We start from the raw sequence: 19,976 nt of genomic DNA, 5'->3' as shown, positions 1-19,976 counted from the left end.
CGAGTTTAAATTCACTAAAGTATGTATTTTCACGGAAACCTGATTTTCTCAGGCTCCCACAGTAGGTTTCAACTTGGCTCTTCAATTTTCAAGTTCCATATTTCTAGAGTAGCAGCTTCTGAATCCAAAGATGCTGAAAGATTTATTCTAGCATGCACAGATTTAGAGAAAAACGAGTTTGAATTCACTAAAGTACGAGTTCTTATGAAAACTTGATTTTCTCCAAATCTGTGCATGCTAGAAAAAATCTTTCACCATCTTTGGATTCAGGAGACGTCACTCTAAAAATATAGAGCTTGAAAATTGAAGAGCTAAGTTGAAACCTACCGCGGGAGACTGAGAAAATTATGTTTCCATGAAAATACGTATTTTGGTGAATTTAAACTGGTTTTGCTCAAAATGTTTGCATGCTAAACTAAAAATTTTCATCGCGTATGGATTCAGGAGATCTTACCGCAAGAATGTAGAGCTTAAAATTTGAAGAACGGTTTTGTTGTTTGATTTTTTATAAAAATACGTAGTTTTGTGAATTTGTACTGAAATAATTTTAAAACTCCAAAATTCACTCTTACATACCATTTTTCATCCACCTGACATGATTTGATACATGTAGCAATTGATACGTATGAAAATTTCCAGTGTTTGCTCAATTTGTTTGAAAGATTTGAAAAAAAACACAGACATATTTGCATCTCACGAAAACGGGGAGGGGTCCAGAGGGGTGGCCCCCTTACTTAAACTTAGAGCAAGTATTCTCCTTGAATAAAATTCTAAGTTTTCCCAAATCGGCCGTTCCAGTACTGAGCACAAGCATTTTCAAAAAACAAGTTTCGTCCCGGGTCTTTACGGGTTAAAATATAACGTGTAACTTGAATGACACCAAAATCAAATATCGGTGAACGAATTAGTAAACATCTACTCAACTCAGAGAACAGCTTAACTGCTTTGTGCTTAAACGAACAGGCTGGCAGGTAAAAAATGTCTGCTCTGCCTTTTTGTTATAGATAACAAATATTATGCAGTCTCGCGATCGTACCCGAAGTAGTGCATTTTCTTCCCTCTGGATATGTCATGGAACAGTTGCATTATTGAGTTCTGTTATTGCATGACACAGAAAATGTTCGAGTCAGCAGCGCTCCTAGTGGTCGTAAATGGAATCTTTTGACAGCAGTCATATTTTTTTATAAAAATTCAAAATAAAATCTCATCCTCAATTTTCATTTGTTTCCTTTCAGGAACCGGAAATACTAATACCGATGGATCCTACAAGCCTTCGTTTCTTACCGATCAGGAGCTTAAGCACCTGATTCTGGAAGCTGCGGATGGATTTCTATTTGTGGTAAGTATACCTCTGGAGTAGGTTCCCTCTTGCAACCGATGTTTCATACCATCGCTTTCAACAGGCTGGCTGTGATACGGGCCGTATTATCTACGTGTCCGACTCGGTAACACCGGTGCTGAATTACTCTCAAAATGAGTGGTACAGTGGGAGTTTCTTCGACCACATCCACCCGGACGACATCGAGAAGGTGCGGGAGCAGCTTTCAACGCAAGAGCCGGCCAACAGCGGTCGGATATTGGATCTCAAAACGGGCACCGTGAAGAAGGAGGGGCATCAGTGTAAGTGTTGCATGTAATTCGAAGTTTACAATCAATAAACTGCTTTTTCCACTATTCCAGCCTCTATGAGATTATGCATGGGATCGAGGAGAGGTTTCATTTGCCGCATGCGTATCGGTCCTGTGTCGCCGGAAGCCATGGCGTTAGGTCATCTCAATAGGTTACGAAGGAAAAACTCGCTTGGTCCGTCACCCGATGGTCATAACTACGCCGTGATGCATTGCACGGGTTACATCAAGAATTGGCCCCCGACTGGTGAGTGTTGTGCCTGCATATTGTCAAAATTTTATTCGGCTGTACGTGTCGAATGTTTTTAAATGAAACCGGAACCTGTGTTGGTGATCCCCCAATTTAGATATGTTTCCAGGTGTCACGATCGACCGAGGCCAGGACGACGACCTCCACAATACGCACTGCTGTCTAGTAGCGATTGCGCGGTTACAGATTACCTCCTCGACGACAGCCAACGATTTGAATGCGAACAATCCGAATGAGTTCATCACGCGGCATGCCACGTGTGGGAAGTTCACGTTTGTGGATCAGCGGGTGATCGGTGTGCTGGGCTACCAACCGGTGGATCTGCTTAACAAAAGCTGCTACGACTTCTTCCATCCTGATGACATCGCGCATATGAAGGAGAATTTCGAGCAAGGTTAGTTCGAACAATTGATAAAAAACATGCCATCACTTCTTTTGTTACTCCTTGTTATTTACAGTTCTGAAGCAAAAAGGTCAAATGTTCTCGGTAATGTACAGGTTTCGAGCGAAAAACAAAGAATGGGTGTGGATGCGAACTCAAGCATATGCCTTCCTAAACCCATACACGGACGATATAGAGTATGTCGTGTGCACAAACAGTTCGGCGAAGTGAGTAGTGGCTGATTTGTATAAGTCACCACGTAAAAGACAATAATTCTTCCTTTTTTGCAATTCGTAGATCTCTTCACGCCAGTCATGACACGGTGGGACCTGCTGATCCGGCGGATACGCCTGTATCCTATCAGGCACCCGGTCTAGACTATTCGATGCCAAGCAGACGCGAGACGACCCCTGCTAGTAGTATATACAATCCTCACAACTTGATTTCACACTTGCCATCGCAACAGCAACAACCGCCATCAGCGTCAGCCGCGGCCGCCGTGGTAGCCAACGCTTCCATCCAGCGACCCGACAGTGCGCACAATCCGGTGCAATATAGCTATAATCCTACGCCGTCTCCTATTCAGTAAGTGTTTTGACTGCACCGCTCATAAAAATAATATAGTTGATTAAACCAATCCCTGCTCATTCCCCTAGGTATGGTTCGCCTGGTACGCCAGGAGCTTCCGGTTCGCTGGGGCACATCTCCAGAACGAACAACACCTCGCCAACGCCTGCTGCGACAGCGTGGTCGCTACGACAGGTATGTTTTTTGACGTTCATATCGTAATTGTTGACATTGCATTTGTTACCCTTTTCTTTTCTATCACCACAGCCTCAACCCGTTACCGAAGGTTACCAGTACAGTGAGCTCAGCCCGAATCGGTCTCCAACTGGACCCACGTACACCCAACTCAGTGCAACCGGATCGCGACAAACGTCGACGTACACTCCGTCCTCCGCACAACCCGGTTCCGGTAAGTAGATTGCCTTCCTTGCTCTCAGACAATACAATTAAACGCATGCTCTATTCTCCGCTAACCAGCTTTCGCATGATGCCAAGATGCGAAAACTGTGGTCACCCTGTGGAGTGTACGCCGGCTAGGGAAGTCGCCGCGACAACACCTCATACTTGTATCCTTCACAGCACCCACGAGAGCGATATGTGGGATTGCGATGTTCTAACGCCTATGCTAGTGGCGATTGTGATTGTAATAATCGTCAGTATGTTGGCGCTATACCGACTGTAAAAATAAAACAATGTCCTTGCTGTTAACTAATTGTTGCCCTACGTCAGCGGTTCTCAACCTTTTTTTGTCCGCGTACCCCTTGGCGATATTTCTCAAATCAATTGTACCCCCTGGCTTGGAACGTTCTCGCAGAGTGAGAGAGAGAGAGAGTAGTGGTAGATCACGTGGTGGTAGTCTAGTTTAGGTTTCAAATTGAACTTTGATTTGTTTGATTGTTACAGTCATGTTTTAAGAACAAGTTTGAACAACAAATAAAGAATTATAAAAATAATTGCTTTGTCCGCCGTCTTTCGCGTACCCCTTGTAGGCTCTCGCGTACCCCTAGGGGTACGCGTACCCCAGGTTGAGAACCGCTGCCCTACGTTGAAAAATTTGTTGAAACTACACATATGTTTTCCATAAATTCACGTCTTAAACTACATGTTATGTAGAGCAACAAAAGCTACGTTTTCCCAGTTACACGACTTGGTTGTTACTTATCTTCTGCAAGCTAAATCGTCGACCTGCCGTACATCCTGCAATACAAAGAGATGTCAAACATACATTTCAAAGTATGTACTTTATCTTCATTCGATAATTGGTAGAAAATTTTAATAAATTTATCCGCATCGTTTGTTCTACAGCATGGGTAATGCACTTATTGTTAGTAGCAGTCCTCTAATATTTCGATACCAGTTTTGTAATGCTGCGCCTCCAGTCCTTCCTAATAGTGTTTATTTTCAACTGTACTTTAGAGTGGGTAGCTTCCAGCTGGTCTCGAGGTACGATGCTGGCCTAACAAGCCAGTCGTCGTAGGTTCGAGTCTCGGCTCGGGAGAGACTGTTGGTGTCAGTAGCATGGGCGTAGCCAGAATTTCAAATAGGGGGGGGGGGGGCGCAAGCTCTTCAAAATTTTAGAAGTAAAAAAATGGTACATTAAGGTCGCTTTTTACGCGGGTTTTTTACGTGGATTCTGGAATTTACGCGGTTTTTACGCGGATTTCGAAATTTACGCGTTTTTTCTACGCGGATTCCGGAATTTACGCGTTTTTTTACGCGCACGTATCCCCCGCGTGAAAGCGACTGTAGTGTGTTTTGAAAAATAGAAATAAATACTAGTCTTTAGTGATTATTACATCAAGGCAACCAGTTGTCCTTGACATCAGAGTGGAGAATTTGATTATTCTTTGTCCAACCGTGAATATAAATAGATGTTCCATACTAAAAACTCTTAAGTTCATTCAAACCTTCGGACATATTATTTTGGTGACGAGGATCTCAAGAATCCACGAACATGGCAGAAGATAGAGTTGATCAGTGCCTGCAACCGGGAATTCAAGATATGATTCACAAGATGACCCAAATTTTACAGTGGATAGCGGTCCAGCAGCAGCAGCGTCAGTATCAAACCCCGGAGCAGATTTTGGAGTCCCTCTTTTCGAACATCATCGAGTTTGTCTTCGACGAAGAAAACGGAGTTACGTTCGGACGTTGTTGTTTAACCGCTACCAGGACCTCTTCGAGAACGATGCAGGCCAGCTGAATAATGCGGCGAAGGTACGTTTGCTTCTCCGGAAGCTGGACACCCATTCGCACAGCCGCTTTCTCAACTACATCCTGTCAAAGCTTCCCAAGGACGTGAAGATTGAAGACACAGTCAAGATTCTCAATAAAATCTTCGGGCATCAAACATCGAACGTCCCGGAAGCGGTTCATGTGTCTTTTCAAGATTGTTGTTGACCATCTGCCGATGAACACTCAGCAAGCAGACTCAACCGCTGTTCAAATATTGTTGACCTCAGCCAGGTTTTCACCCGACGTAATGTGCTGAACGAGCGTTCAATCGTGCATGTTTCCATGGTAGAGCAAGTGCAATTTTAACTGCTTTCTCAGTCGCAGGGAAGAAAGAACGGGTTTTAGCTAGCAGATCTATAAGATCCAACTCTTCCAAGTTCTTTCGGTCTGCTCTCATACTGCTGCAATGTTAATACAAAACTTCCACCTCTCCAACAAAATTGTCAACTTCATAAAAAAATTACGAAATTTTCGGTTTTGCGCTTGAACTCTTCCAACGACATGCGTATTACGTTAGCGAGATGCAGCAAGGACAACGCGTAGGCAGGTGCACTATCTACATCGAACCGTGTTTCCAGTGAGGTTACAAGAGAATCAAGGTAAGGAATTGTCACAGCTCGGTTCCAATACTCCAAGCCAGTTGATGCAGGTAATTTTGCCGCTGCAAGTTGCCCGGTAATTTTGCCGCTGCAATTTCCTTGGTGGATCAACTGAAAAACCTGTGCAATTACACGCAACATAGCGCAAGCATTTCAATCAATTTATTTTGATCTGGCTGATACTTTACACAGATGTTTTATGTTAAGCGGTGTTTGACCAATAAATAGTTAATGGGTTCAATGATGGCAATTTCGATCACGGGTTTCTTTAAAACACGTTTTATTATGTCAAAGCCGACGTTTCAAGGATATATTTCCTCCTTGAAACGTCGGCTTTGACATAATAAAACGTGTTTTAAAGAAACCCGTGACCGAAATTGCCATCATTGAACCCATTTACACAGATGTTTCTATGGGCTAAAGATGTCGTTTTGTGCTATTAGTTATTGAAAAAAAAAATTTTGCACCAATGTCAACATTTAAGCAACGACCCCCCCCCCTGCCCCCCTCTGGCTACGCCTATGGTCAGTAGGATAGTAGCGCTAGCCCCGCAATTGTCCTGTACAACAAACAGTAACTTGGTCGTATGCTGACAGGAAAGGGGTAGCTGTTCTCCTTGGAGAGCAGCTTGCTTGAGCGTCTGCTCCCCATGATAGGGGCGGCTTAAACAGCGACTGATTCTCAGTGGACTGTTGAACTAATAGCGAATTTCTTTATTCTACCAGCTCACCTCGTTTTGGCCTGGAAGCAACCCAACTTCTGTCAAAACTCTTCTTTATTCGCTCGATATTGACCCAGTATTGATCAGGCGTGCTGGCCGAAGCGCACTATAAAATTTGCTAGCTTCAACCCGCCACCGCACGTGCTTAGTTCGTAAACAATTATCTGACATCTCTTTCTCATATGCATCGTTGCGATGTCGTTTCTTTATTACTCGGCAGATTTGCCCGAACACAGTGGAATAAAGAAATTCGCTATTCGCTAAGAAATGAAGAAATTCGCTAAGAAATGCGGTGTCTCGCCAGCTACACCCAATACGGCAGCCTCGTCGCGAGACTAGGTATCGCAGCACTAGTAAACCAGCATGCTAATATCAAGTCTAGTGCGACGAAGCAAAATGTTGACACTGTACCTCTACGGAATCAATATAACGACGCTTCTGGCGGAGGGCATTAACGCCCTTGGAGTTTTCGAACGGAAGGTGCTGCGGACTACCTAAGGTGGAGTACAGACGGACGACGGATAATGTCGACAGTGCATGAATAATGAATTCGCCACTCGGCGAAAGTCGATAGCTTGCGGTTGGCCGGTCACGTCGTAAGAATGCCGGACGACAACCCTGTGAAATCACTTCTCTTCAGCAACCCTGCACAACCCCAGCAAGGTGCACGATGGCTCGACCAGATCGATAGAGACTTGCGGGTGATGAACTTGATGCTTGATGCTCTGATAAGAAGTATGGAATGTATTTATATTGAATACAATCATTCTCTGAAAAATTCTAGGGGGGGGGTTAAAACTTTCTAGGGGGGGCTGAAGCCCCCCCTAACCCCCTCGTAGTTGCGCCTATGGCTTTGATATAGATTGGTCTTGGGGTCCGATGCTGGTCATCGCATGTTCGAGTTCCAGTTCGGTAAAGACTGATAGTAGGATCGCAGCACTAGCCTAGCAATTATTAAGGTCCGGCATAGGTATATAAGCACCTAGGCTCCACTTTGCTTGGGAGTTAAATCATTCAAATAGAAGTATTGACATTATAACATTGACCAATTTATTCCATGTTTGCGCATGCACCAAACGTCGTCGTTTGGGGTCTGCTTCGAAGTCGTCAGCCTCCGTCTGAGTCTCTGCTAAATATTATTTTGCCGGTCGCTCACCTGCCTTACTTGCTACGTTTCTAACTCTCTGTATTCTGCCGTGTTTCATTCACCAACTCTACTACACACCTCATTTTCAAGCTAGCCACCGAGTATTGCTCTCAGGATTCTACAATCGAAAACCCTAAACACTCGCCGATCGGTTTCCATTCACATCCACGATCAGCGCCCTGTAAAGCCCCTGTAAAGAACGAAGTCGCAATAAGTTCATTACAATACAGCTCACATAATCTACTTTATTACAATATAGCTCACATAACCTTTTTTTTTATTTCAGCCATCTGGAGCGGCTGGCAGGCACATCACCCGTCCGCCCCGGAGCCAATGCAGACCGGCAGCAGTAGCGCCGGTGGTGGGGCTGCTGGCGGAGGTGGCAGCAGTAGCAACAGTTCAGCCGGTACGGCAGCATCACATATCGGGCAGCAGCAGGAGATGCCTCCGGAACACGCTCAACACATGCAACAGCAGCACCATCCTGCGCTGCAGCATGGACACAGTCATAGTCAACAGCACCATGGTCACCACACAGGGCACCATCCGTCACAGCATCCACACCATCATCATCCGCACCATGCAGCAGCCGTTGCTGGACATCCGCACCAGGTGCACCATCCGGGTCATCACCCGGGACAGCATCCTGGTCAAGGGCACGAGCTATCCGACATGCTTCAGATGTTAGATCAAAGCGGAGCGACCTCATTCGAAGATCTGAACATTCACATGTTCAATACACCGTTCGAATGAAACTTGTTGTACTACGGTTATAACAACTATAACCAGACGCCGGCAGCGGCGACATCCTATCACGGAGGCGGAAGTGGATCGGGTTTGAATGGTGGGGCAAGTGGTAGTGCCAGTAACGGTAGCAGCTTCAGTGCACTGGCAGGCTTCGGAAGTAATGGTCTAGGTGGAGGAATTACTAATGGAGGGGGTGTAACCATTGGCGCTTCTGTTGGAGGAGGTTTAGGTAGTTTTGGGGGTTACGTGAATGAACAAATGTAAATAGATGTCATCATGGTAGATTAGGGCTCGATCTACAAATGACAGGTTATCTGAGGCTTGTCTAGCTGTGCATAAACAGAAATTTTATATCAAAGTACACGCTCAATAGTTGTCACCCCTATCGAAACTTTGTCACAAATTTGTTATTTAGTATTTTTCATGACTTTAAAATACGGTGGACATTTGCGCAACGTGTACTATTTCAATATTTTTCGACTTTTAAGTACTTGACATAAAAACTAAAGCAAAATCAAAATCAACGAAAATGTTTAAGATTTAATAGACAAAACAATATGCCACTTTTTGTATAAAAATAAAGACGGATGGTCGAAGCTATGATTAGATTTGTTGTATCCTAAGTTAGGCCTATTAAAGATGCGAAAACTTATCCGTTTATATGTATGTATTAGCAAAAATGATAAAGCAGTTGCAAGTATTGTGTTCAGTTCCAAGCAAAGCTTAACCCAGCAGACAACAGATAGATTCTTTTTAGCAGCAGTTATTAAACTTTTTCAACTTGCTTACTCCTTAACTCGAAAAAAAACACAGTTTGATTTGCAAGTAAAAAAAAAACTGCTGAACCGGAAAGGTGGTGTACTCATATTTAATAGGCAAAGAAGATGAAGCATATTTTCTAGCACACAAAGCGAATTATTTCATTATAGATATTGTTTTTTCCTATTAGAATATTAGGTTGTGTGGAAAAAAGTCAGTTTTTTCGCTAAAAGATGCTCACCCGACAGCAATTTTGTGTGAGTGAAATGCTTATACAAACCGTGTGAACAAATTCTGTAAAAACGAACAAAAACTCCATTTTTCATAACTATATCATTATAAAAAAATGTGTACGCAACAAATAGGCAAAAAAGAGAAAGTTTTTGGTAATTGAGTAAATGCAACATTCGTTATCTAAATACTAAGAAATTATTAAAATATAAGCTGAAAAATCGCTAGGTCTAAAACGCTACTGTATAAGCTACATTTAATTTAATATAAAAAGAGGAATTTGATCTATGAAAATGAAGGAATGTGCACATGCGAACCTTATGACTATTTGATTTAACGCAAAGTATTTTCTGTAGTTTATATAAAAAACAAACAATAATTTAATTTAGCATAAAGCCGTGTAGATCTAGATGCTGAATGTTTCCTAAATATTTGTTCTTTTTTTTCTTGCATATGGGACATAGTACCCAATCTGACTTCCTCCATCTTGTGAACGCAACGCAACAACAACGCCATCTGTTTTTTACTTTTTAACAATTGTTTTAGTCCATAGTTCATCATAATTTTCCAGCTCGGTTATGTTGTCTAATTGTGACAAGTCAGCAACAAGCAACAATTATCACTATTTACCTATTAAAGCATTTAGTTTAGCCGCCAACTAGCGAACGGATAATTTATTTGTAAAGTAGATAAATTGAAAACCTACCTTATTTTGTAAGTTTGTAAGCCAAGTTGGCTTAAACCGAGTTGGTTTCTTCCCAAGATAAACATATTTTCCCGAAAAGCAATTTAAGTCTTCAGTAATGCATCATTGTTCTGAAAGAGAAAACGAAACTAGCAGTTGTAAGGCAGGGCAGAATCATCATGATTGCAAAAGTTCCATATTGTTCCGAATCCGTGAAACAAAACAAAAAATAAACACTAAATAGCACTAAATTGATAGTCCAAATTAAATTAAAAGTTACAGTCTGCCGAAGTCCGAGAAGCAATCCTGCAGAAAAAAGTACACGCGTCTGAATGGAAAAAAATGCATAAAAATGAAAAACGAAGAAAAAATCATTTAACTATCCATTTGTAAAAAAGATGATTGTATAAGCGAAAATATACTCTTTTCAAAATATGGGAAAAGAAGAAAAAATATCAGAAATAAAACGATATAACGTTTAATAAAAACTAGCGGCCCGTGCAGTTAACTTTTCTGCGTGTTTACAGTCGTGTGTATTCTAAGGGCATCCTTACCAGTGCGCTTCTATACCCCGTTTGGCAGCGCTCTATCATCACTTCATACCGTACCGGTCGCTGCTAAACGCGCTAGAGAAATAGTAGCCGGGCCTCCAGGAAGCATCGCGCTCTCAAATTTAGCAGCCCGATAACAGCGCTGCTAAAGGTTTATGCTGGATGAAACGTCAAACTGAAACGATAGCAAGGACAGGTGTGAAAACGGGTGAGTGAGCAAAATAGCCGCGCTGTACACAGCCGCCATAACAACTTAAATGGTACCGCACTGTTAAGGATGCCCTAACCAGGCCTTAGACGCGCCTATGCTTTTGCACTGGGTTGTATGTGACTTTTTTCGTGGCTCCATTTCCATTTCGAACCCACTGTGGTTCCAATATTTTGCTCGTTATTTTTCGGTCATAGAAAAATGGCGTCTTTTCGTAGGCCTGGCTCTAACCGTTCAAAAGTACTTGTCGGTATTGAAAAAGAAATGCTCGAATGACACCATTTAGTAACCAGAGACTACTTACATAATGGCCATTGAAGATTGACATTTTATCCATTTTATAGGTTTCAATTCTCAGGTTTCAATTACCATTTTTTCTATTTACTAAATTTGAGTTTGCTTGCATTTCACACGCATTTACTCGATTTACTTCGCTGACATCACTGGTGCTGCGGATATTTTTTTTCGTAGCAACCGTTGACATTTTGATATTTTTGTTCAGAATTTTTGTTTCATGTTTGATTTAAGGAGGCAAATTGAAATAAATTCGATTGAATCCGAATATTTCCGAAACGACAAGCAAATATTACCGCCTCGGAACCTCTGGTAAGCATTTTTTTTTTCACTCCAGCGTTCCGCATTGCAAGTGTTTGATGTTTTAGGGATTTATTCCACAAAGAGGAGGAAGATGAGTAAGTACATAACTGCAATCTCCAAATTGTATCGGCGTCACTACGACACGTGATAAAAGTCGGCAAAACTTAACAATCCAAGCCTATCGTCCGAGGGATGTGTCTGGAGCATCTTCAGACAGACAACACTAGTGTTCGAAAGTAAGTAGGTATGCTGTGAAACTGCAATTAAAAGATTTATACAATCAATTTCTTTTTCAGAAAATTTCTTGAAAAAACTTCAACGGGTTCCTACATTCAAACGTGATAGTAAATTTCTGCTCTGTGCTATCTACTGCCCCACTCGGAGAAACTCACGATGATGCGAACCTAAGAATCTCTTTTGCTTATCCGCTGGTACGGAACTCGCAATACGCCCGTATCGCGCAATTTTAGCATCGATCAGAAGTGGGACTCATTTCAGGCAACGCGTTTCCAGCAAGAAAACAGACCATTTCCAACCGACGATGAAGGTTTGCCATTGCCACTGACAGTCCGAGAGAGATCTAGAACAAAATCTGTTCACCCATACACCAAATATTTCATCAACGCTTCGTTTCGACTACGAAGATATGAAACTGGATCCATTGCTTCAAAACTGAAGAGCTAACTAGCTGTAGCACGCAGTCGGAGAAGATTCTAAACAACGCCAAGCTACTGTCTCTAGTTAGTGAGAAGAAATTATGGCCATCGTTACTCAAGTGCTAATTAAACGGGAACTGGGCCATGCCACATTCGACGCCTAACCGCAATCGTTCAGATCGAAGAAAAATACCGCTTGCTTGAAAACAGCTGTGCCGAAAACAGCAGCCACAGCTTAGTAGTTCCTAAGATAAAGTTGAACAGGAAGCAATCAGAATGGATAATATGGACATGTGGATCAACGATGTTAACATCGTGCTGACATCGAAAGTTTCCATTCATGGATTTATCGGAAAACAAGAGAAATAGTTGTACATGCTGTGCCTTTGAACGATGGATGATGGCAGTCGTCTAACCGCAACTCTAATCCTACTCTTCACGAAGATGTGTCTCACTGGTAGAAAAATTTATGATGGGATGGAGAACATTTAAGTCGCTTCACTCACGGGAATTGACCTGGTGTTTCAAGGTACATGCCGCCAAATGGTACATAGCAGAAGTGCTATTGCAGGAAATTGGAACAGAAATGGAAAATACGTCGAACGTGAAAGTTTTGTATCCCAACTACTGTCATGTCCTTTTAAACAAGGATAATAGTAGTATCTTGGAGTAGGTAGTTCTTCCGTTTTTATCTAGCGGCATGACTATTAATCTGTGTATATCTCGCTTACAGAAAAAGAAATATTTTTTTCTTTTCATTCTATCTGAAGATTAAAAACCGCCTCAAACCGATGCAAAACTCGTAGAAACTCGACTTTGAAGCTACTAGCATTTTCTTCGGACAAACAAGATTTTTTTGTATTGGCTAAACGCAACGAAATCGAATCGTGTTTTTCGCTTGAGCAGGAGATTATACAAAAGTTAATTTTGGAGGCCTACACGGACTTTCGATTTTGATGAACCTAACGAATGTAAGGCTAGTAAATCATTTTTCATATCGGTTCGTCTAATAGCCTAAATTCGTTTCACAGAAAGTAGTGAATATTGGTTCGATATGTCCCGCAACGGAGCTTTGGTTGCTTCGTATCATAGCTGCAATGCCTGCACGTAATAAAGCTACACCAGAAGCCGATCTACTGGCATTACCTCAGCTACAACAATCGTTCATCGATCGAACTTTGAATTGATCTGCTTTCTCCTGTGATACAAAATGATCAACTGCGCAAAGCGCAGATTATTACCTTGTAAGATTTAACCATGAAAGAATTGAGCGATGGAACGCTCGAAAATCTTAAGGAAACAGATTATCTGCGAATTGTTACTAATTGCCAGCAGCAACACCCATACCTTAATAAACCAATCGTATGCTGTATGGCGGACGTTCTTGGATTGTTGACTTTGAATTGATCAAAGTGTAAAGAGGTGTAAACAAACCCCAAAATTTTAATCTATTGTGAAAAACACAGTCATCCGGATGAGTGAAAATAGCGAAACACAAAATTGTTTCAAGACTGCAAATTAAGGGTAAGTCTGATCCAAATTTTATTTGAACACATTGATGTGAGGGGGTAAAGTTCTTCAAATTTTATTCCTGCCAGATTACTAAATTGTGTCATAAAAGGCAGTCAACCCAATAGATGAAGAAAAAAAAAAAGGCAGTCAACCCCTCTAACAGATTTCCTGATTGTAATTTTTTTGATAACAGTCTGTCACCACTTCAGTTATTAGTTCTCTGGTGAAAACAGTTTTTTTAATACCCAAAGTCCTCTTTCATAGTAACTTTAGCCCTCTAGTGCCCAGTGCCGCCTTTAGACGGTCTTCAGTTGAATCTCTAAAAAAGCTTCAATAAGAACTTAAAAAATGTTTATAAAGCTTCATAGTGATTTTTTCGAAGTCCGTCTAAAAATTAATGTAGGCACTAGCGGGTTAACTTCAAATTGTAAGCGCTGAAGTGAATTAAAAAAAAACAACTGATCATCTATAATTTATTCTTCTTATTTAAAGGTCGATACTCAGATATTTTTAGTTTTCAACGTAAACCACAATAGTTGGAAGAATGTTATTTGTATTCAAATTATACTGTAAAAGTTTAAACTCTTTCAATTCACCTTCAAACTAATTTCATTTCCCGTTAGAAAAAATTCGAATTGATTTATTAACAACTAATTTTCTTTATTGTTTCAGTAGCTGAACAAAAATCTGTGTACAATATGAAGATGGATAAAAAGGAGAAGGCAAGGAGAAGGAGAAATGGCGTGAGTGTTTTTTTATTTATAAATTATTATTTCAATACTCGGATGAGCCGAACAGCCGAGCCCAGTCACAGACCTGACAGTACATACTCATGGTCATATTTATTTTAATTAATAACAGCAATTACAATTAACAACGTTTGGTTGAATTGATTTACCGTATTATGAACAGTTTATTCAGCCCCTCCTAGTACCTAGCGCCAGTACCAGAGGACTAAAGATACCTTGCGCAGATGGCAAAGTTCCGCTGTCGATCAGGGTATTACCTCAAACGGTTTCTGGTTAGCTATGGTCAAAATGGGCTTTCGGGTTAGGTTCAGATAACTGCATCAGTTTGTGACAATTGCATCAGTTTGTGACGTCCAATGTTATAAATTGTATTTGTTGCAATTGTCTGAAAGCAATACGGTTGTGTCACATTTCCCCGAAAGTCGTTTTCCCGAAACACAACTTCCCGAATGATATTTCCCCGAATGTACTGTTTCCCCGAATATACCACCTCCCCGAAATTCATTTCCCCGAATGTAACATTTCCCCGAAATTTGATTCTCCGAGTGTGAAATTTTCTCGAATTTTTTTTCCTAAGTTCTAAGCGTTCTAAGCAATACTAGGTTTTTAACCCAAGAAAGTCGGTTTATTGTTTCACGAAGCAGATGCGAAATAATGTGTAACTAATTTATTACGCAGGTATTTTACGCGGATTTTGGATTTTACGCGCATTCCGAAATTCACGTTTTTTACGCGTTTTCTTTTTACGCGGCACGTATCCCCCGCTTAAAAATCGACTTTAGTATATAAGACATTTGCGCAATTCTATCGATGCAAGAGCGACGCGTGACCATCTACCCAACCAGAAGCATACAACAAATGTTACCGAATCCCCATTTCAATAGGTATTCGTACTCTCGTACCCATAGGTGTATACCTGATGCGGCCTGCCGCATAATCGAGGGCATGAGACTGTGGCGGCCGCCAAGGCCGGCACTGCTCCCGCAGCCCGAGCCGGCCGCCGACCCGCCGTCGGAAGTGGCGGCCACGTGCACTCAGACAACCGATCTGTTGGATTTCCTAGGTCTATTACAAACATAGGGGTGATCCCCTAGTTTACGTCTGAACGGTAGCGAGTAAGGACAGCATTCACCCCGGACAATCGAGTTGGCCAAAGGCCACGAGTGTGTTGCGTTATATGTAGTTTCTACTATGAACTTATATTTAAATGCAGAACTTGGGCTATTGAAAATTCTCATAGACCGGAAGATTTTTGGAGGTAAACATCGCATGGAAATATACAGACGTTGGCGCCAGTCTGATAGTCAACACAAATAGTTCACACAAATGATGAAATCGAAAATAATGAACTTTTTGAATTTCCAGTTTTAATGATGAATATAATTTAGCTTTAAGCATGGGCGCAACTACGAGGGGGCTAGGGGGGGGGGGGGGGGGAGGGGGCTCTCCAAACAGCGCTTGTAGCTCATGGTTTATGCGCTGTAGCCATTATCCGTCGTCCGCTTGTGCTCCACCGTAGATAGTCACCTTCTGTTCGCCGATAGGCACCTTCTGTTCAAAAATATCAAAAGGACTTCCGTAGAGAACTACAGGTTATCAGGGTTTTGTAGTTTTTTGTATCGAAGTGGTCATGTCCGATCATCACCGTGATTGGTGCGTACATTTGTAATGTCTGAGAAGAACGGGCCGTCGTTGAGAACGTGGTCAATTTGTTTTGCTGTACGTTGGTCGAGGTAAGAAGGGACTTTGGACTGCTAATCCGCGGGAAGCTGCGAAGTTGATAACCGGCTTATATAAGTCTATCCTTCCGTTCATGTCCCCAACGACGATCTTGATATCTCTACGCGAGCAGCTATCGTAGAGTTTCTCCAGCTGTGCGTAGAACGCTTCTTTCCCTGCATCAGGTCTTTCTTCGTGAGGGCAGTGCACATTGGGAATAGTGTAGTGAACCGGCCTTTAATTCTCAACAAACACAACCTGTCGCTGATTGCCTGCCGCTTTGGTGGTACTGTGCCTTGCGGCCACAAATCCACCGTACCTTCTCTCCTTTCAGGAAAAGCTCCTGGAGCGCAACGATGTCGAAGTGACGGGGTTCTAGCTGATCCAGCAGAATCCGGTCGACATCCGGGTCGTTAAGCGATCTACTGTTACATGTACTGAGCTTCTAATCGTCGTCCTTATTTCGTCGGCTGGGTCATTGCCGATTGCTCCGGTTCGTTTTGAATTCTTGATTCTCCGAAGTATGTTTATTTTAGTATGCTGCCTTACTAGGCCTGCGATGCCTAGTCTCGCGACGGAGCTGCCGCCATGGATGTAGCTGGTGAGACACCGCATTTCATAGTTCAACCGTCCGGTCCGGATCAGTCGCTGTTTGACCCGTCCTAGCTCGTGGGGTAGACGCGCAGACAAGCTGCTCTCTAAGGAGAACAACTACCCCACCGGTTCACCGGTTTTTCCTTGGTTGCTCGTATCCCAGTCGGTACCACGTGGAAGTAGGAATAGGGCATTATGCCTTGAACCACACTGGGGTCTATTTTATTCTAACTAGTACGGGTGAATTGTTAAAAAGCACTGCCCAGCCGTTTACCAAATCTAGCTCTCCTCAATATCGAATCATTGTTGCTGAAAGAGCTTGGCGTTGACGATGTGTTCAATATATTCAGTACATCTTCGGAGATTCTATTCCGAAGTGATTTTTTTTTGCTTTTACGATACTATTTTAAGCGTCATTAAATAAGCATATTCAAACTCTTTTTTCTCTTTTTTAAAATGACATACATGAAAACTAGCCCCCCCTAGAAATTTTCCTTCGTTGCGCCCATGGCTTTAAGTATACAAAAGTATACCAAACTAAAATATATGAACATTTCTATGTAACCTTATTCATGGAATTTGATTATTATATAATAAATAAAATAGCTTTAAGTATACAATTGAAAATGTAGATAATATCAAAATTAGACAGAAAACATAAACTAGAGTAGAACGTTTCTGTTGTGGTTTCCGAAAAAATAGTACATATGAGAAACATCCTCTGGGAAAATGATACATTCGGGAAACGATACATTATTCTTCGGGGAAATGTTACATTCGGGGAATCGTTTTTCAGGGTAGTGTTGCATTCGGGGAAATATTTTTCGGGGAACTGGTACATTCGGGAAAAAAATCTTTCGGGGAAATGATCTTCGGGGAATCGGTACATTCGGGGAAATATCTTTCGAGAAAATGGGTTTCGGGATAATGGTTTTCGGGGAATTGTTATACAATCAGCAATACATTTAGGGGAAAATTGTGTATGCTTTATTTTCAGTAAAAACTGTAATTAATTAATTGGATTGTAAATCAGGTTGTTTTTTTTTGTAATTTTTGCTCGAACCTAGTACCACCACTGAAAACATTAGATTTATTTCGTTAAAGCTTGATGTTCTGTTTAAAAATATATACCTACTTAGTACTTAATTTTTATTTTGTGATTTTTGTATCGCTCTGTTACAATAAATTTATTGAGTCCATTTAGCATTACCCAGGTTGCACCACGTGAAGGCGGACTCATTTGCAACCCAAAAATTTCAAATTCTAGTCTGATTTCTAAATTTCGATTCCTTATTACTGATTTTCCAAATTTTAGGTTAGAATTTCAAATTTTCAATTTCTCATTTCAAATTCATATTTTCCATTTCAAAATTCTTAATTTTCTTATTTCTAATCTCTTCCTGTCCTAATCTTAAATCTCTTATTTCTAATCTTAAATAGTCTGCTTCCAATTTCAAATTAAAATTTTCAATGTCTAATTTCAAATTCTCAATAGCTCATTACTAATCTCTAACTTTATATTAAAAATAAAAAAATAATTGTTTCAAAATACTATTTTTTTACTTCAAATTACATATTACATATCTTACAAATTTAAAATTTTTAACTATCAATTTCCTCATACCTGCTGTTCAAATCACAACTATTAATTTTTATTTCTAATTTCTAACTGCTAAATTGTATTTTCTCATTTCTTACCAATTTAGAAATTAGAAAATACAATGTCTTATCTTTAGTCTTTAATTTCTTAAATTAATTCTGCAAATTTTATTCGTTTTTCGATTTTAATTTTTTTTATTTCAAATTTTTTATTTATTTTCAAATTCAAACCTATTGCTACTCTCAAAGCTATAGTTAAGAATTCTTCTTTATATCTATAATATTCGCTAATATTTAACAAACACACATTCTTCCATTCTATTTTTTTATACACACACTATGCAAAGGGGTGTGTGTATAAAAAAACATTCGCTACAAACATACAACATATACATGAACTCTTATTACAAATACACACAAATTTCCTCTCGTCTCTTGTTTTTTTTCATAAACACACTGTACAAAGGAAGTGTGTATATGAAAAAAAAACTTACAAAAATATACACATACATACACACTTTCTTTCATTTCATCTTTTTTATACACACACTTTGCAAAAGAAGTGTGTAAAAAAAAAAAGATTCATACATATACACATACACACACACTTTCTTTCGTTCATTCCATCTTTTTCATACACACACTGTTCAAATGAAGTGTGTTTATGAAAAAGAAAAACATTCACTGCAAACATACAACATAAACACACAGGATAAGAGGATAAGGATAGGATTTTTTCGTTCCGTCATTCGGCATACATCCTCAATCATCCATTCACCATCCATCCATAATCCATTAATCATCCTTCCATTATCCGCCATCCATTTTCCATTCATTGCTTATTTGCTACATACTCCAAATCTACACATACACAATATCAACACACACAGATACACACCACACATACACACAAGAAAAATGTACAACTCAAACAAAATGCAATAATCACTACAAAGCAATATTAGCAATACAATGATGTGATGCATATAGAAAAAACTTACACAAACAAAATATAAAACTGTAACAAAAATCCAAAAAACGAATATTTCATCCTCGCCGCAAAGATTTTGCATGCGGCGAGTACGTCTCAGCAACCCTTGGCTATCGCAATCCACCGATCTCGTTTGTGACATTCCGCTACATTGCGGCCAGGTGTTTCGACGTTGTTTGTCAGTTAGCACCATCATGCTGGTAACTAACGCTTCCTGTAAGAATAGGCTGGGATAAGATTTCGCGAACATTGTTGGATTCGGTGTATCGTTCAATGGTACAAGCGATCCAGCTAGCGCCAATATATCAGGAAATACTTTTTCCGCTGCAGTGAAATACGCCGGTTGGATCGTTTGTTCCTTCGAATTTTTGTAAACTTCATCCTCTTCGGAACTCCGGTCCCGGCACAAACAGCCACATGCCCCAAACGTGCGTTTTAACTTCTTCCAACACGTTCTAAGCAATCCCATCACGGAGCAAGAATAATGTATGTTCGTTCCTATCCTATCCTTATCCTCTTATGATTATTGTAAGGGTTTGCATAGCCTAGTGTACTACGATTGAATATCGTCGTTTTGTTTATTGGTAGCTATGGATTTTTTCTTCGGCAAACAACAACGCTAAGGTGTTGATTTTTCATGGTTACCTACGAGTGAAAATCGTTATTTGACAGCTTGAGATTATATTATAATTTGTTTTTATATTTCAGCGTTGGGTGGACTGATTTGCATCCGTCGTAAAACCGGTTGGAGAGCCTGCGGACATGGTCATGAGAAACGTGACCATCCAGGACGTTCGGACAAAAGATTGAAACTTTGATTCGACAAAATAAATTGAAATTTTATTTTAT

General features: G+C 40.7%; 1 protein-coding gene and 1 long non-coding RNA gene across 8 annotated transcripts in view; both read left to right on the top strand.

The window, feature by feature from the left end:
- Window positions 1-10,442, top strand: part of LOC129730532 (aryl hydrocarbon receptor nuclear translocator homolog) — a 272,332-nt gene extending 261,890 nt beyond the window's left edge. For 4 of the 5 annotated variants that reach the window (XM_055689930.1, XM_055689929.1, XM_055689927.1 and 1 more), the window contains exons 5-13: window positions 1,236-1,339; window positions 1,404-1,620; window positions 1,681-1,875; window positions 1,976-2,272; window positions 2,337-2,487; window positions 2,558-2,845; window positions 2,917-3,022; window positions 3,095-3,236; window positions 7,816-10,442. In XM_055689930.1, coding sequence (XP_055545905.1) covers window positions 1,236-1,339; window positions 1,404-1,620; window positions 1,681-1,875; window positions 1,976-2,272; window positions 2,337-2,487; window positions 2,558-2,845; window positions 2,917-3,022; window positions 3,095-3,236; window positions 7,816-8,282 — 1,967 coding nt within the window. In that variant the 3' untranslated portion in view covers window positions 8,283-10,442. The remainder of the gene's footprint in view (window positions 1-1,235; window positions 1,340-1,403; window positions 1,621-1,680; window positions 1,876-1,975; window positions 2,273-2,336; window positions 2,488-2,557; window positions 2,846-2,916; window positions 3,023-3,094; window positions 3,237-7,815) is intronic. The other variant, XM_055689928.1, reaches the window with a different exon arrangement.
- A 731-nt stretch (window positions 10,443-11,173) lies between these two features.
- Window positions 11,174-19,970, top strand: LOC129730531 (uncharacterized). 3 transcript variants are annotated; one of them, XR_008728873.1, is made up of 7 exons: window positions 11,174-11,316; window positions 11,373-11,543; window positions 11,604-12,632; window positions 12,697-12,934; window positions 12,995-13,487; window positions 14,148-14,218; window positions 19,836-19,970. It is a non-coding gene; the product is annotated as an uncharacterized LOC129730531 (long non-coding RNA). The 3 variants fall into 3 exon arrangements; XR_008728872.1 differs by having other exon boundaries at window positions 11,373-11,547; window positions 11,604-12,636; XR_008728871.1 differs by having other exon boundaries at window positions 11,175-11,316; window positions 11,604-12,636.
- The last annotated feature ends 6 nt before the right edge of the window (window positions 19,971-19,976 follow it).

This window comes from Wyeomyia smithii, chromosome 3 (genome assembly GCF_029784165.1).
Source record: "Wyeomyia smithii strain HCP4-BCI-WySm-NY-G18 chromosome 3, ASM2978416v1, whole genome shotgun sequence".
Classification (NCBI taxonomy): domain Eukaryota; kingdom Metazoa; phylum Arthropoda; class Insecta; order Diptera; family Culicidae; genus Wyeomyia; species Wyeomyia smithii.
This window is presented reverse-complemented; position numbering and strand designations above follow the sequence as displayed.